Source organism: Nipponia nippon, unplaced genomic scaffold (genome assembly GCF_047370975.1).
Source record: "Nipponia nippon isolate SJK-2023a ecotype South Korea unplaced genomic scaffold, ASM4737097v1 scaffold_2, whole genome shotgun sequence".
NCBI classification, from domain to species: Eukaryota; Metazoa; Chordata; class Aves; order Pelecaniformes; family Threskiornithidae; genus Nipponia; species Nipponia nippon.
In genome coordinates, this window is record NW_028262336.1 from 10380409 (window position 1) to 10399295 (window position 18887).

Consider the following 18887-nt stretch of genomic DNA (forward strand, 5'->3'; position numbering starts at 1 on the left):
AACTGCACCAGTACAGATTCACTGACGCCTGGTACGGTTTGTGCTCATACTGCAACAAGAAGACATTAGCAGGGGGCTCTCTTCTCTATCAAACTGTTCCTATGCACTAATTGTGTAGCAAGTGAGTGTATCTGAGATCCCTGTCCCTTCATCAAAAATCACCAGTTGATTTAAAAGTTAAGGCAAGAGACCAAAAAACAGGTGGATGATCCTAGTGCTTAAACAACATTTCTTTGGGAAATGCAGCTTAAAAACAAGACCAAGAAAAAACATCACTGCTAACTGAAATATTTTACCTGGGGTTAAAACTGTACTTGAAAGTAATATCTTTTGCCAGATATTTTCACACAGTTAGGCTAACTTGTTCTTGAACTCCCCTATACTGTTAACTTTTCTTTCGCTTGCTGTCCAACTCATATATGACAAATTGTGCAGTCTTTTAGGTAATTGACAATCTGTCTGTGTCCTGCAAGCATCAAAATGATCAGCTTCCATCTGGTCTGCTTTTAAGAAATGTTTCCCACTTCAAAGTCCACTGGCAGCATTTTCCCCACAATGTCAACAAATTGCTATCTCATTTTACTTCTGACCCTTCCTGTTGCCCTCCAGTGACATTACAAAAAAAATTTTCCTTCCAAAAAAAATCTTCAGAAAGAGCTTTTTCTCTGACTGACAGCCTAGAAGTACCCCTATGCCTGGTCTTCCACTTGGCTTCCTGACGTTAGTTCTGGGAGCTGTGTCTAAAATGGGCTGATGTATTCAGCGTGCTGGAGGTAGGCTGCATTAACCTGAGGTGCCACACAGCTGACAGGATGTAAAGGAATGCAGCATTGCCATCTTATTCCCAGCTGGGCTGAAAGAAAAATCTCAGAAACGCAAAGGCAGTAAAAACTTTCCTTTCCTTCTCACCATATACCTCAGCATAGCATTACTATCAGCACTCATGTGGAGTTGTTAAATGCTAACATTATCAGTAAAGCATAGCCACTCTTATTACTTTTTTTAACCCTTTTAAATACAAGGAATTTTTTTTTAATGTATTAGTGCAATGAATTCAAATCCAGGGTTGTCAGAAAATGGAAATAAAACCCCTTGATCTTCTCTGTTGCATGTTATATTCTGAGTATAGCTAAATATATTTAAGAGTCTGGCTAGGAAAAAAAATAGACTGGGAACCTGAACCCTTCTGCCATTTACATTTATAAAATCAGTGGAAAGTAATGTTGTTGGGTTCTTTCTTTCTTTCTTTCTTTCTTTCTTTCTTTCTTTCTTTCTTTCTTTCTTTCTTTCTTTCTTTCTTTCTTTCTTTCTTTCTTCCTCTCTTTCTTTCTTTCTTCCTCTCTTTCTCTCTTTCTTTCTCTCTTTCTCTCTTTCTTTCTCTCTTTCTTTCCAGAAAAAAAAAAAAAACACCTTAGAACCACTGAATCCTGCATGAATAATACATCTCTGTCTCAGGACAAGGCATGCAGAGGCAGAAAGAGTCTGTTAGGTGCCTAACTCCTATCAACTTTCAGTAGGATTTGGGCATCTCTCTGAAATTATCTCCCTGAAACTCCTCCCTTACTGCAAATGTTCTGCTGCCCACTGCTAGTAAAGTCTGGTCAACCAAAGGCTCTTGGCTTTGCAATAAGAAGCTTGTACAGTTATACTTATAGCATAAATACCTGTTGTCAGAGAGCAGCTTGCACACTACATTTCTGGGGACCACAGGCTGAAAGAAGTTGGCTGGCCAAGGAGTGTGCAAGCAAAGGGGTGTGCCCACTTTCTTCTGGGCATCCCAGCTAACAGCAACTTCTTCAAGCAGGCCCTGGAGGTGAAGGGAAGAGAAGCAACCTTTGAGAAACAGAGGCAGAAGTGTGGCTGTCCTCATATTGCAAAGGATGTGATGCATTTGGTTGAGCTTCAGAACATATTTTGTTTCTTCTTGACCTAAACCTGGTGGCTTTGCTGATCAATTTAGTTGACTAGAACACCTAGGAATAACTCTTGTTTTTGAAATAAAGGAGGAGAAAACCACCTTTTGCAGCTCGAGAATACGAATTCCTCCCCACTTGCCCCTGGAGGACAGATGACTCATCCTTGCAGCTCTCCTGAGCCCACTGCTGCTGCATAACTGTCAAAATCCAGAGCACTTTTAACCTTACCTGAAAGCAGAATGGATAGTCAAAAATCTCTGTGATGGTACTAAATGAGAGAACTGAGGGTATAAATCAAAGGCTTTTGACTCTCATTTTGGTGAAATGGAAAACAGAATTGTCCAGCTTGAAAACAGAGAAAAAGAAGAACAGAGCATTGGGGGTAAAGGAAATGGACAATAGATTAGCTTAACGATTTGGAGAATCACCCCAGGAGCTCCCACATAAGGCTTTTTAGTACACCTAAGTGCGCTTGGAGGTATATCCAGCTACCTGAGTATCCTCTGCCCCAGATTTCAATAGAGCAAGGATGAAAATAAACGGTTCAGATTTGAAGACAAAAAGATCATGCTGAGAGAAGCAAATAATGTTCTTTCCCAGTACTAATTTCTCCTTCTGCCTTTCTATCAGTCAAGAAACAGGCACCTTGTGCAGCCTTTATCCTCATTAAAAAACAGTATTGTATGAAGAATATCAAACATGCACTTCACATTTTAAAAAGTGTAAGAGCAAAATCTTTCTTTTATATTACATCAATACTGATATTAGCTTTTAAAACCTGCCGAAAAAGCTGAGAAGTTTTGCAAAAGCTACTTTATTACAGTTATACTGTAATACACTCATTCGTACATACATAGAAGGAACTATGATAGCTTGATACACCATCAAGATTACAGTAAAGAGGTATTTTTCTTTGGTCCAGCAATAGCATTCTGATGGGCTTGTTGTAGATTATAATGAATACATAATAAGTCCTGTCTCCACGTACACACATTCATGACAAGGGCTTTTTTGAATCATTATATTTCTGAACCTCTCAAAGAAGAAAAGACAATAAGGCACGAAGTCTGCCTGTGCCTCCTTTGGCTTCTGAGCTCATGCCTTCGTACCAGGTATTTTGAATGTTATAAATCTGCCTGCCAACAGTTGTCTTCATTAACCCTTCAAGGTAAGTGAGAATATACATTATTAATTGGTTGTATCAGGTGATATGCTTAATCAGTTCATGCATATCAATAGAAATAGCCTGTGTTCTGAAGTAAAAAAGGAAAAGTACAAGGGGTATGGAATAAAACTCCAATGTATATGGACGTGTATGTGTTAGGCTTTGAAATTAAGTTCAGCTGTCCCCAAAGCCTAGGCATTGATTCCTTATAGACGTTGTGGTAATGGTATTAAAGGAAAAAAGATACAAAAGTGTCTGAACAAACTCAGACTGCATTTCCTTCCCTTCAAGATTTATCTTTCTCAAGCATCACTTATCACTAGTGAAATATTACTTATGACTATTAAATCTGCAGAGTACTTTGAATCTCCCTTGTCAGCATGAGTCATGTTTCATCAGGAAAATAGCTCCATTCTTAATAACTGCTCAATTTGTTCCCTCATTTTTCCTTCCATTTAGAAGTTGTAGTAATACTTCTTACGAAGTCCATGCACTGAGGACACAGAAGGTAGAAGGGTTCCAGTATCATGACTTGAAAATTAATTGCAGGGTTCGTGATACCTGTTGTTGCAGCCAGAGCACTCTGCCTCACTCACTTGATTCAGGGCTTTCCTTAAAAACTTGTGGCTGTCACGCTTGTGAAAAAACTTATAAGAAATTAATTAAGTCTACTCTAATTTCTCACAAACTTTAAAAAAAGAAATAAAAATTAAAGCAACAGAAAATGAGGACACAAAATTGCCTGCCTTAAGGAACCTTCATTACATTTTGAAAAAATGAACATTACAGACAGGTTAGAGAGAGCAAGTTTTTAGCTCCATCTGGTACAAGGCAAAGGAGACTGCAGGTATCAGGCAGCCCCTTCTTGATCTGAACCAGCTTTGGATCTGGCCCATAGTGACACATTAGGATATGGCGAAGGATTTTCAACGGGACATACAAGACCATAACAAAAACAGACTATATTTGAGTACGTAAGATTGCTTACAGACATTAGATTTTCCCTTGTTGAGTATCAATGAACCTAATAAGGGACTTCCTCTCTTGTTAAATTAATGTTTGAGGTGTTTATTGTATGATTTTAATTGTTCTTCTGAAATTAGAATAGATTCTCAGGACTCTCAGACTGATAAGTAAGAATACTGGACATTTCTAAAATACGTTTGTTTAGCTTTAGGCTTGACTGTCACTTGGAGGAAAATAATGCTTCCAGCACATAGCATAATTTTTATGCTGCTTAATATCAGTGTAGTTCTAGGATGACTTTTTTTATTCAGTCTCTAAGGAACTGAGCTAGAAGGGTTTTTCTGGCTCACTTGTCAGTATAATGGTGCTCAACCATGCTATAATGCATCTAGGGATTAATTTATTGCTATTAGCAGATCCACCAGGGAAACACAGGTGGCTAGGAAAAAATTTACCTATCAGAAAAGGAGGAGTATCAAAACCTTTTCAAGTAACGAAAGAAGAAAACAGATTGTAACTGAAAATGACAATACTGCTGGAGAAGACTCTCTGTTACGGGTGACTGCTGACGAGCAGGAGCATAATCCAGCCAGTGATGAAGCAAAACCAGACAGAGCTGTATCTCTGATTTAAGGGATGAAATCATATCACTATAACACAAGAAACCTCTAGGGAGAGTAAATATGTCTATACTGGAGTGACTTCAACTTGTGTAAGCATACATAAGCTAGATTTAAGCTAACTAGGGCAGGTATTTCTAGTAATGTAACCATGGCAGCATAAAACTCAGCTCAGACTAAAAAAAAGCCCCACCTGCTCAAGGAGTTGCATAAATACTTACCATTTGGCCCCACAGAGCCCTGTACTACCATAGTTACACCTCTAATAATATCCAAGTTAGATATGCTGCACATAATAACTACAGTATAGATGCTTCTTCAGACTAAAACTCTCTTAAAAGGATCCAAAGCCCTTTGGTGTCCCTAGCAGACTTTCCGTTGATTTTGGTGAACTTTGGCTCAGGCCTTTTAACGTTAAAGATGAATGTAAGAAATTATAGAACAGAGTACTTGGTCTTGATAAGAGCAAATTATTTCTTCAGGGTAATAAAACTGATCCAGTTGTAGTGAGACAACTGAGAAAACAGACTCAGGGAAAACTAATTAAAGCATCTTGAGTACTAGAACTAAGTTTCACGCTCCCTGACATAAGAAATTATTTTCAGAACTTTTATAAAACATTTATTCTCATATAAAATAGGTAGTAAAAGTGATATACTGTAGCCTTCTCTCTAACCAAGATCAAACTACCTACCTTCTATGAAAGGGAGTGAATTACCCAGGATGTGCCGCTTGAACACAGAAAAAAATTGTTTGCTATTGAAATGTGAAAGTCTGTTAAGTGCTGGGCTGTGATTGCTTTCCAATTAGCTTTTACAAAGTTCTAAGGAAAAAAAAGAAAAGGTGGTTCCCCAGCTTGCAAGACAGCTATTAGATTTCTACTCAAACAAGGGTCACCAGAAGATTGTACTTTGTTTCATCATGTAGACATTTCTCTATTAAGGACAAAAGGATTTCTAGGAGAAATTGAAGGGCAAAGCTAGAGAAGGTGAGTTGTTCTTTAATTAGTAAAAGCCATGCTGGCTTTACTGAGGGTCACCTCTCCCCAGCAATGGGTACAGGCTTTTGCAGTAAATCTGTGTGGGTACCAAGAAGGTGTTTGATTGGGCTGAGTGGGGCTGTTCAGATGCAAGGTTGAGAGGGAAGAGTTTGGGCTAGAGAATATTTTGAGCCTGAACCAGAGCATTGTGCGGCAAGCCAAATGCCAGGGAACATTGAAAGGGAAAAGTAAGCTGTTAACGTGATCACCAGAAACATAAAACAAGGCCCTCCCTTACAGTGACTACTATGGGTACTTCAAGCTTTGATGCAGAGGAGTTAGATCTAAATAATAATTTATGCTGGTATTTAACTGCAGATACATGAGAAGCCCTGTTGACATCGTCAAGCCAATTTCAAAGCGAAGAACAGATTTAAGTGCTTTGCTGGATGAAGGCCAGAGGCAGCTGAAGTGAGCACTAAGACTACTTTGGAGGCTTCTTTTTATCTCCAAATCCTCAGAGCACCCAGACCTCTTCCTGGATAGTCTTGGGAAGGGTTATCAAGGTAAAGCAGATCTAAAATACTCAGTTTTAAAACCACCTGGAACAGAACTTGAGACACTAGCTGAACCCCTTTCCATACACAAAAGGGAAATTTTCTTTAGCCCTTACACAGAAATTTTGTATTAGGTTTTCAAAGAGCTTTAGGGGCTCTTTGTTGATTTAGAGGCTATTTGTTGATTGAGACTTTTAAAACAGAACATCCAGGTCAATTTTTATTTCCTTCATTGGAATTGCTTTATAATCTTCCTGATCTTATTTTTCAGGTCAGAAAAAGGACTGTGTCCAAAAGCATTTGCTCAGAAACCAGATTGTAATAATAAATGTCAGCCAGGTATACCAGATCCCCCCTTTTTTTGGATGCCATCCTACAGTGTTTTCAGGTGGTATTTGAAATCAATTATCACACTGGGCAGGACTGCAAAGTATGTCAGAAGGTGGGCTCCAATTCAACAGAATTCGCTTCAGTGCTTTCTGATCTCTGGAAGAGACATATTCTCCTTAGTTTTATAAAATTTTCTATCAAGCTACTGCTATTTGTTTCTAGTTGGTTTAGACAATCAGGGAAATCCCACTTCAGCCATGGCTGACTACAAAAGTCCTACAGAATTCACAGGAGTCAAGATTTTTTTCCAATAGGGCCATTTCCTAACCCCTGGGTCAAACCAATAGAAAACAATGAATTCCCAAACTCTAAAGTGGTTGGAATTGTTACAGATGAACAGTTGAGAATCAAAGGCCCTATTATCCGTACAGATCTGGAACGATGCACATTTCCAGTCTACTAATTTTTGCAATTTCAGAGTATAATGCAGTGCTAGAACATCTTTGTTACATTCATATTTACTTGAAAGTGTGTCAGGTCTTACTTGGAAGTGAGAATTATATGGCTTCTGCTCTTTTTTTCTTCCACTTCCTAAAAAGGAGGCTATGCTCCTACTGAAAACTAAGCATTCGATACAGACTTCACAAATCAATTTTTGTTCATGACTTTAAGACAAGCACAGGTTTCCAGAAGATTTCTGCAGTGCCATAATGGAGCACCCTCTGTTTACTCCTACCGTTTATGGAGAGTTCGGGACATGGATGGTGCATATGCTCAAAACAAACTCTTGCACAGAAAAATGCAGTACTCCTGTTCTCCAGTACAGATTTAGAATATATTGAAGACTATCCTCTGTCACTTCTTAGCTGGGACTTTGGGAATCCTTAGCTAATTGATAGTGAAGATTAGAAAGAATAACATTCTTTCATGTTTAGGGGAGCTACAGAAATCCAAGCAGTATGCCTCAGCATTCCTGTGACATCTGTGTGAGTAAACAGGGACAAGAGATGAAGTGTGGCTCTGGGGACCTGCTCTGAATATTTTTATTCAGGGGAAAGGTTTCAACTTGGGTTTACCTTTGTGTAAAATGGAAAGCTGAATAATTAGGGTGATATTCTTATTGGGGCATTATTTCTCATTGCTTGTTGCTGCAGTAAGTGTTCAGTGCCCCAGTAGTGGCACAAGGGAGACATCTTTCCGCAGGCATAAAGTTGGGGATCTTCCTCCTCAGTGTGCATTAGCCAGCCTTGATGCCAGGGTCTGCATCTAAGCTAGACCTGTGCACAGCAGAGAGAAACAGACACTCTCAGCACACAATTCATTTGATCAGATGTTGACTTCAAGATGAGACAAACTGTACTATAAAGCTGACTGTTTCTCCCCATTGACTATGAAAAGGGCATGGAAATTTTTTCTTTTGGTCGGGTGAATTCCCACAGGTATTGAAAAAGGCTATTTAGAAGTACTACCCAGTTTGCCCAGAGATTAAATTAAGATAAATCTGATTGCCACATTTGTATTAATGTGGTTTTACATTAACAATTAAGCTATAAAAGGAAGACTTTGCTCTGAGGAGGTGTCCCTCTGGCACACAACAGCTTTGCATCCTGCCAAAGATCTTAGTTGCAGACGCACTGAAATCCATGTTCCTTCCTGACTTAACATCTGAAGTTTGGCTGTGAGTTATCCCTGACAGACTTGATGCCTGCCAGTGTTTCTTACTGCCTTGCAATTTACAAATGTTTCTGACAAACGTTCTTTCCTCCCTCAGAAATATGTAAACTTTATACTAGACAGGCAGGATATTTTAATTAGTATTTTTCATGCATTATTTTAATTAATTTGTTGTGTTACTTGGTTAATATTTTCAGTGAATTTCCTTTGAAACTGTTCATTTGCAATATTTTGTTCCTCTGGAGCGGGCTCTTCCCTGCACTCCTGTGCCTCACAGCTCATGTCTATGGGCAACAGCAGTGGCGTATATCTTCTCAACGCCTTGGGAGACAGGCTTACACAATTGGCTTTCATCACTCAGATCAGTGCTCCAACTGGGGTTTCTAAATCAATTCGATCTCCAAGATTTTCCTTCCTCACAGAGCTTCTCTAGGCCTGGGTCACTTCAGTGTTTATGCTCTTTAAAACAATTAAAGAATAATTTTTTTAAAAGATTTTTTAAAAGATGAAGGTTTTGGTTGAAACTGAGTGCTGTGCTTAGTGCAGAATTTGATGGTTGCAACAATTTTTGTGAGGCGTCACCTTTAAAAACATAAAAAATCTGCTTAATTTTCAAAAGTTCAGGGCACTCCTGGACTCCAGCAGTTACGATGGGAACGTTGGGTAGGCCCTGGCCTCCAGTGCAGTCAGGAGGACTTTTATTGGAGAGTGAGTTTTGGCCTATACATTTAAGCAGTGCAATCAAATAACTTCCTTTTTGCGCCTAGATAAGGATTTCAGTTCCTCAGTTTAATGCACTCCAGTCTCAAATATTTGTTCTTTGCAACTGTGAAAAAAGGAAATGTTCAGGAAAAAGTTGTACTTTATGCTGAAGTTGAACTTGAAGTGATCTCCTGAGATGTCTTTTATTTGTCTGTTAAGCAGAATGCACATTTATGGTGCTGTATAAATAATAATAATAATGCTATCACCATGCTATCACCTCTCTGTATTCTGTTTATTGTAATCTGTTTATTCTGCAAATCTCAGCAATGGAAGTAAAAATAGCCTCGATATGTGTTTTCAGTGAAGATCCATAGCCATTTTTATTTCATACAAACTTGTTCTCTCTTCCCCAGTTATAAGGCATTTTGTATTTAAAGATATCAAAGGAAAACAAACCCCAAAAAATAGCAAGTCTCAAAAAAAAAAATGTTCTGACAACATTAAGTAACTCAACTCCATAAAAGTATGAGGCCATATCATCCAATAATTTTTTTAAGTACTCCCCAATCAAATCAGTGAAGAGTTCTACCTAAAAATCAGTGGTGGTCGATGGTCCAAGGAATTTAAAAAATGCAGTGGAACCATACAACTCGAGGAATTAGCCATAAGACAGGGAGTCTTTTACCTATAAATCTCAGTTTGAAACCATCTCGGTTTCAGTAAGTAGTAACACTAGTTAGGGATTGATGGCCTGTAGAGATCAACATTAAAAGGCAATAGCTACCACATTGTGGTATCCAAGATATTAAAGCTATTTCCCGTACCTAAAAGAGGAAATCAAGAACATATTCAGATATTAATGTTGGCCAGCATTTGTGAAATGAATAGGCTTGACCTCAGTCCCCCCTCTTTTCTAGCAAAAAGGAGACAATGCAAAAAGTGTCTCCTTATTTGTGACCTTGAAATCACCAGCCCTGTGGATGATTATCTTAGCGAGGAGGGAGAAGGAAGACAAGTGCATTGGTAAAGGGAAGAAACATAGAGGAGTTTTGCAAAACCTGCTGCTCATAACTACCCCCTTTCCATGGATAAATAGTTTTTCAAGCTCTTAGGCTGCCAGTCCTGCTCTTTTATCACCTATAAATATACTTATGGCATATAAAAAAAAGTCCTGAAGTAATTAAGGGAGAAAATATGAACTGACATTCTAAGCATTAATCATGGTATTTTATATTAACCTAGTATGAAAGTCACCACCTTTAGAAACTTTCACATATCATACTTCCCTGTTTAAGCACTTCACAAAGGATTTGCAATAGTTTCCTCATTCCAAGGCGAGGGAGTTACTACAAATGCAATAATCAACATTGGAAACCACCAACAGCACAAGTTTAAAAGCAACAACTGTATACTGCTGCATGAGATTTCAGCGTGTTTTAATGCTCGCAGAGACCAGTGGCCAGCATTTCGCTGAGCAATGCGTGCAAGAGGCAGGGGACAGAATTTTACTCTGGGAAGAGAAGGGGATCACACAAGTGTTTTTAAACCTGGCCATATTGATAATTGTTTTCTTCCAAAATAAAATACAGAAAACAGTGCTACACTGCTTTAACACCTCATTTATGCAGGGCTCCTACAGACTGAATGCAAAGAGGATTAGCTGAAGGCATGGCTTTCCCAGCTACAAGCAGAGTTGCTCAATGTAGCAAGAATCCTAACATCTCCAGGAAAATTAATGTGGTGCCCATCCTTGCAAAGACTTTGAGGCACCTCTTGGGGTACTTCAGCTGTGTGCAGAGGACGTGGGGGCATGGAATGGCCTGGATGTGCATTACCCAGGATGGTGATGGTGGGATGAGACGCTGGCCCATGCTGAGCTACAAGTTAGCAGCCCCCCTGGGTAGCCTGGCCTCAGTATGGCCCCTCCCAGCTCCAAGAGCTTCATTATTGGTCAGAAATGCTCCTGTGGACACTGCTTAAATGCTGAAACAGAGTTTGTCTGGCATGGAGGCTGTCTGGGCGTCAGAGAGCAGTCCGCATGGTGACTTACTTCTCTCAAGCCAATTCCAAGCCCTCATGCCTAACTGGTGCCTAATGAATGGACTTAAAAATAAACTGCATTTCCCTGGGACTGAGGGAGGTGCTGTTCCTCTCCTGCTGTTGCACTTTCCATCCAGCTGCAGCCTCTCCAGGCTGCTGGAAGAGGCCAGGTGCCCTGTCCAGGTGGTGGCTCACCAAGGATCAGTCTCACGAGGTGCTGGCCCTGCTTAGGTGCCACCTGTTTTGGGGAGATGATGGGCTGTTGCATGAAGGCTTGCATCTTGCAAGCCCTGCTTGCATGTAATGCAGTTGCTCACCTGCAGCATCTCTTTCCTTCCTTATTTTTCCTCTGTAAGCTAAACATAGCAAGACCACATCCTCCCACGTGACCTGGCTGGTTGCTGCATCTTCTAGCATCTATCCAAATCCAATACCTGCATCACTTCTGGCAGCTTTTGCCACAAAGCCCTCTGATGCCTTTTTCTCCCTTGTAAGACCTGTCAGTTCTTTGCTCCTGTCTAACCCTTCCTGGCCCTGGGTTGAAGTAGCTTATTAAAAATTCCTTGCAGACCTACATTAGTATAAATTAAGAGGTAGAGGACATTATCCTGCATAAAGTGTGAATTTTTATTCAAATAATTCTATTAGCATAATTATCTTTTTGAGAAATTAAATGTACATTATTACACTTGATGTGCTACAAATTATAAAAGCAAAATTTCACTCATAAGGTTGCACAGTTCTCAAGCAATTAGCCATATTGCACCCAGCAAACCAAAATTAAACACATAAATTAAAACAGCAGGGGGGATAACAATGTTAGAAAGGGGGTGTAGACTTTATGCGGTTTGTTGCTTCCGAAGCTCCAACTAAAGATAGTTCTGACAGGAACAGGTCAGACAAGTGGGGTTAACAGGTTTCCCCACATTTTTCTAACTTCTGATGTAAAAAATTTACTTGACAGAACAATTATGTGAACTACTTTCATCAGGGATAATAACATAATCTAAGCAAGTCATTTACTTGTGTGCTCTCTATATAGTCTTTCAATATGCCCCTGGTTTTTACAATACATAGCTGTTATTGGCATCTTAATCAATAGGCACATTTGGTCTGAATTCAGCATTCATACTCTTTTTATGATTATTGAATGCCTGTGGTTGCATCTATATGCAGCTACCTATACAAAAACAGATAGCACTTTATAGCACTTTATAGACACACCTTTTATCCAGCAGGCATTAATTATTACAACCACCAAAATTTATCAACACACAAAAATATTTCCAGGATGACTAAAACATTTAGATAACAGCAATAAATTAAATATCATGGAGAAACACAAGAATGCTGCTGAATGGGCTCCAAAGGTGTCTCGCACTCACCAAGCTTGCTGAAATTCTTCTAGACAAGATTTACCATAGGAAAAGTCCCGTGTTTGATAAAATACGCATTGCCTTGCCATGCAAAGTTGAATTAAGACTGAGGAAATACTGGAAACCAGGAAAGAAATAGCAGTGGTTGTCCCAGACCCCTCAGCTGAGGGACCCAGCCTGTCTGTTGCTGTGCAAGTGCACACCGTAATGATGTGGAGGAGCGCTACTCCTTTGCTAGCCAGTATGTCACAGCCAGCAGGGCCCAAGAGCACTTACAGCATGTTCTTCTGTCTGTGTCAGAGAAAATTTTCTTTCAGGCCAAGCCTGTGAGTTGATTATCTTCTGCATTTTATACAGTTCTTCCCTGAAAAATGGTACAAATTCCCTCTTTTTCCTGCTTGTTTCATAGTGCATCTAAGAGGAAGCAGATGACATGTGCTTACCATGAAATGTTCTGGGGTTTGGGTAGTTTTCTAGCATAATTCAGGTTATTTGCTTTGGCCTGAAATATACTGAGTTGTTTGGATGCTGACTGCTTTAGGGAGCATCTGTCTCCTCATGGTGCTGCAGTACCATGGTGATACAGAAGAGATTTGCCAATTAGGGGAGATTTCAAGAGAGAGGTCTTTGACTTGCTTTTTCCTCACTCCTCCGTCTTTTAGCATGCCAGAGATTTTGTTTGTTCCATTCCTTACGTCACGCACTTTCCTTATTTTCTTTTCTCTTTATTGGAGAGCCTGTTCTAATAATGCCCAAGAAGGACTGGATTTATAGGGAATCTTTTACACAGGAACATTATGTTGTAAGTATTTGTCTAGTCCATACTAACTGCATGGAATTTTGTATGTAATTGTATATGCATCCAGAGAGCAGAAGAGGAGCTTCTGATAAAATGCAAGAAATGCATTTAAAATAACTTAAGTTTTTTTGCTAAGGGAGGAAGGGCGAAAATTAGGGCTTTTCAGTGTCTGTTATGACAAAACTGAGCATAGAAAGAAAGAAAAAGAAAGGTAATTCAGAATCTCTCTCTAAATTCTTATCAATGAGATTAAATCCAAGATTACACAAAGTAATTGAATCAGATTGATCCAATAACATTTACATTGCTTCTGTTTTCCAGCATAAGGTATGCCTTTCCAGGAAAAGAAACAAATCATTCATTCAGTCATATAGGTATGAACTTTTCAAGAACTGGGCAAAGAACAGTAAGATTAGTGAGTAGGACCAGCCTGTACCGGGTCACAGTGCCTATGCAAGAGAAATGCTCAAGGAGCTCAGAATATGCTGTCCTTTCAGATTTCAGATCCCACTGAATCACTATCACAAGTCTGAGCATTTCCTCACTAAAATGCTCTCTTTATTCCCCTCCTCACCCTTTGGCCCTCCATCAGTACTGGCAATCCCCTCTCGCAGTGTATTTCTCTTGGACTCCCCTTTAGGCCAAGGCAGGACATGTTTTTCCAGCACAGACTTCAACTCTCAGAGACTATAAGATTCAACATCTTTGACCTTTCGAGGTGTCGATAGGCGACAACTGATTACCCCTTCCAGTCCTGGGGAAACTGGATGTCTTCTACAAGCAATGATGCCCAAATGAGAGGCTTCAAAGTTTATTGGGTTGGTTTCTTAAAACACCTGCGGGGTCTTGTTGTCCTGCAGAGTGTCAGTAGCTCCCTGCCAGCACTCTGCACTGGTAAACGGGCTACGTCCACACTTCCCAGGGATGCAGGGATGCCCAAGACACACTAATTCCTCTTCAGGTTTCCCTAGAAAACCCATGTGCCTTTTCAGCAGACGATGTTTGGCCTCTGAGGAAGGGTCTTGGGGTGCCCCAGGTGTCTGATGTCCATCCTGTGGTGCTGTGGGAGGAAGGGCAAGTGAGGCAGGTGGAGGTGCTTGGTCGTGCATAGGCACACAGCCTGGTCACGGGGCTAGCAAATGCCGCAAGAGCACTGACTGAGCGTTGAGTTTACTCAAAGGTGATTTACTCCTGCCTCAGGAGTGTGCCAGCAGGAAGGAGTGTGAGGAGATGGTAAATTTGGCCTGAAAAGGGGCTTTTGTGAAGCCACAAAGAAGCTGTTGAGTCTCATCATTGTAGGTCCAGCAAGGACCTCTTTATTCCTGAAGTGCTGTATCAAGGGAACAGCAATAGGGGTGTATTTGGTTGTGACTACTCCAATTTGTCCATATCCCTAGTGCATCAGCTTCCAGAAGAATTAATTTAGTCTTCTTCCCTCTTGTTGATGTAGCTTTTTCCATACTTGTTGTGGCTGCCACAGTTTAGCATCTTGTTCTTCGCCCCTCCATCTGCCAAGTACCAGAGATGGTGACCTATCCACTCACAACATCTATCTCAATCCCTCTCTTCAGCAGTGACACCTATTTTACCTTCTCCCTTCAGCGGCAGTAATACCTCCCTGGACTAATACCTCCCATCAGCCTCCTGCCATGCGTGCCGCATGAAATAGACAATTAAAAAAAACAACGCAGGAAAGAAGGGGAAAAATTTTCACAACAGAGAGAGGAAAAGGCCCGAGGGATGAGTTGGAAGTTGTCTGGATTGAACTAGAAGGAAGAGACAGGGAAGGCAGCAGGGATAGGGAAAGGACAAAATAGCAATCAGGTTATCAAGTGAAGTCGCACCAGGGAGAGTGGGATCTTTTTCAATACTGGATGCAAGAAGGGGCTCTGCAGATGTCTTGCAAAGAAACAATAGCAGTAATGAGAAATCAGAGGTGGTGTGATTTAGCTAGAGAGTGCCACATACGTCCAGATAAAATAATCAGAAACGCTCACATAAATCAGTCCTAAAATCTTCATCTTTTTGCAGTGTTACATGCAGATGAAACTTGCAGACCTTTACACATTTTTACAAAGAAACCAGTGCAATGCCATGGCTTGATCTATGCAGTGAAAAACATTGGTTTGAATGTTCAAGGGCTCTTACTCCTCTCACTCTTTGGAGAAGAGCTCTTCAAAATCAGTCTGAAAGCTATATATAAACTATGCTTTTGATGATTAAAGCATTAACAGGACTAGGTACCATAAATTCAGTACAACGGGATTTCTGTGTTCCTCTAACCTTTTTTATTTATCCAGTACAATAAAGAAAGAAAAACAGATAATGAAGGGTGGTTTTGTTCGGAAAGCATGCAAGGGAGCTCACCAAAACTGTGAGTCCAAGTCACGTAACTAGTATTTAGGAGCTATGATAAGGAAATGGAGAACTGCAAAATAATGCATACCACATATAGATGTCTCACAACGCCTTGTCAGGTATAAATCCTACATCACACGTAAACAAGCTGTGATACAGAGTTTACATGATTTTCTGAGTGAATTTTTGTCAGACACAGATTTTCCTGGCTTCTATTCTATTGCCTTGACCACTAGACTATGCTAAGTTAAAGATGATCATAGTCTACTGAGATCTAACTGCGCTTCCTCCATCTTTTTTTTTAATTATTATTATTTTAAATAAATAAATGGGGTGTATTAGTGATATATTAATGCAATTTTTGCCCAGGGCAGCTAGAACTGGAGCAGGAATCAAGAGAGCCTTTCAGAGTAAAGATAGAGGTGAAATGAAAATGAAAAAGATTAAAACCAAAAGCCTTAGATAATCATATGGTTTTTAAAATATCAGGAGAGCTGGGGAGAAGGGGGAGTCTTCTAAGAGCTTGTCTCTAGCATGTGACAAAAACATTTAGGCCATTCACCAGGTAGGGGAATTGGGAAAAGTCTGCAGGTGGCTGCAAAGACGACCCTTCAAGACGACCCTTCAAGACGACCCTTTTGATTATGAGCTAGAGGCAAGTAGTAGTAGGAGTGTATTACACTCTGAGATCAGTATCTTATTCGGAGTGGCTAAAGAGTTTTCAGCCACTCTACCCAGGTAAAATAGCCTGGGCTTATGGTTCAGATGGACAATAAGGGCAAGCAAAAGTAGCAGCTCACAGCAGATTAAAGCAATGATCCCATTGCCCCACTCCCCGTGTCCTTGGAGGGCCATACTCCCCTCACCCTGCGTGGTTTTGTGGGATTACGCTTTTGGTGGTTTAGCTGCCTGTGCCAGCTAGCCACAGTCAGGCAAGTATGCCCTGTGGAGATGCAAAAATGTGGAACTGCTCTTTTTAACCACAAGCAGGGACCTCTACTCCTAGCCTTACAGTCACCCTCTTAGCTGTTGGACAACTCCTAGCTTCTTTCAGACTTGTTTTATCCACCCAGGATATCTAGTGGCTTCAGCACCAAATGCTGGATTATTCTCCTTAGCTTGACCCTGTGGGATGAGCCAGATGCTCTGGGCTGGACTTGCAAACACATCTTGAGGTGTCACAGTGAGTTAGGTCCCTATTGACCCATGAGGATCTGGGCCTTTTCTCTTCATTTTTAGAACTTGAGAACGTGACTGAGCTATAAAGGTTTAACAAGTTGGGGCTGAAGGTCCTGGGAAGGAAGTGCAAATATAAGGAACAAACAGGCAGAATCTTGTTTAAACAAAATGCCTGCACCATGCATTCTCACTCAAGTGCTAATTTGAGGGAGGAGAAGTATGAAATCCTATGGTCTTGCATCTGTAATTTCAGAGAAAATTGTGTCTTTATAGGAATGAGATATAATGTCTTTGACATACCCATCTTTCTTTGCCAGTGTTTGGCATCAGTTTAGATTTGTCCAGGGGTGAAGTGATTAAAAGCAGCAAGTTGTCTAATCATCTGTGTGACACTCAACCTTCTCAAGGCAATTCACTGCTAAGGCTACAATTGAAGATACATTCATTAATTTTCAAGAGAACCCAGGGCTAAGATGGCAGAAGTGTAAGTTTGGCCAAAAGAGCTAGAAGAGAGTAGAGCACTTCCTGCAACTTGATAAAGTTATTTTAAATGTTACCTTGGGTGTTTTCTCAATATATAGATTCAAGGGAATTTTAAAATTATTGTCTCTAAAACAATGAAAATCAGTATTATATGAATGATGGGACTCCCTTATTAGCTAATTATTGTTCCTATAATTAAATGAGAGCAACTAATCACACTGATACATCTTTTGAATAATTGACTGATTGAGGTAATGACTAGCTTTCAAATGTATTTGTCACTAATTTGTAACTCACATAGGTGAAAATATGCAATAAAGTCAATGGCTGCTTGGAATCTGAAGTGAGAGAACAATCCTCTATTCATGTCTATGTCACACGGCTGTGATGAAGCAGCTTTTTAAGTGCTCCTTGAGGGAGTTTGCACATTTGCCATTTTGTCATTAGTATACTCAACTTTCTTCCCCCAGAGATCGGCAGAATGAGATTGAGGAAGGTGGAGTCAGCATCCTAAAAGGGGGAAGATACTCCTCTGTTTATTTGAAATGTTATTCATATGCTCTCTGAATTACACACTGGTGAAAGATGCCAAGTTAACAGCCTGGGAGACTGGAATTTGTGTTTATCAAAAGACTATGGGAAAAACAGAAGCTATCTGCTTTGATCTATAGCTGGCTTTAACCTTGAATGTTTTTCCATCAGAATGGTTACTTTGCTAGAAAACACTGTTCCAAGGCAACAAAAAGCCCTTCACAAATTTCATCAAGTACAGCAAATAATTTTAGCCAGAAGAACAGAGGGAAGAGGAAAATGCAGAAAAATTGAAATATTGTATATCAGTATTTTGGAACTACCACGGTTTGCTTTTCCTTTTGACCAAAATGGTAGAAAAGGATAAAAAAAAAAAAGGTCAAATAACTGGAATAAAAGTCTTAGAAGCATGGTTTTGGTCAGGTGAATTTGGGGTATTCCAGTGCCGATCAGCACTGAGTGTTCATAAGCCTCAACATAGCTAACCCAGAAAGACAACTCCTTCAGGAGGTGACCCAAATTTCAGGTGACCCTGCAAAAGCCTCTCTGCCTCCATTGATTTTTCCGGAGGCCTACGTAGACAGGCCAACCAAATTAGATATCTCTCAGCTGCCTGAAATTCAATGGTGTGACCTTTCAAAACGTGTCACTCTGCTTGAATTAAACATGAAAAAACATGAAAAAAAAAAGGGGGTTGTCTCACTGAAATTATAAAAGTATTTCTCTTCAACACTTTTTTTAATTTGACACGAAATTAAAACAAATTAAAAACAAATTAAAACAAAAAGAAAAAAGTACTTACAGCATAGTTCTAATATCCAGTTGTAATTTTAGCACTCAAGAGGTAGGTTTTGTCTCCTCACATCTAGTCTGAGACCACTGAATGTTTTACCAAAACCAAATCAGATGATGGCTCCACCATTTTGATTACTGCTGGCTTAGCATGGATATCTTCAGGTCATTAAATCCTATGGATGAAAGAAAATTTGCTTCCTCAAATCATGCAACATGGAGCTTCTCCTACAGATCTGAATTATAACAGGTAAGGGCCAACTGCTGCCTGGTGGAGAAAGGATCTGGTCACAGATTTCAGATTTGGATTTGCAACCACAAAGTTAGAGGCTACTCTTCTTTGGGGACAGGGAAAGGAAAAAGTGAGATGGGTATGGGGTTATTGCTAATCTAGAAAGAAAAGCAAGCATTAACCAG

General features: G+C 40.0%; 1 protein-coding gene across 2 annotated transcripts in view; it reads right to left on the reverse strand.

Moving 5' to 3' along the window:
* LOC148055650 (uncharacterized) overlaps nucleotides 1-18887 on the reverse strand; it is a 169446-nt gene that overhangs the window by 40890 nt on the left and 109669 nt on the right. For both annotated transcript variants that reach the window (XR_015704909.1, XM_087758302.1), the window contains exon 2: nucleotides 1665-1807. Coding sequence is in view for 1 of the 2 variants with exons in the window: in XM_087758302.1 (XP_087614428.1) it covers nucleotides 1665-1807 (143 nt within the window). In the remaining variant the exon portion in view is untranslated. The remainder of the gene's footprint in view (nucleotides 1-1664; nucleotides 1808-18887) is intronic.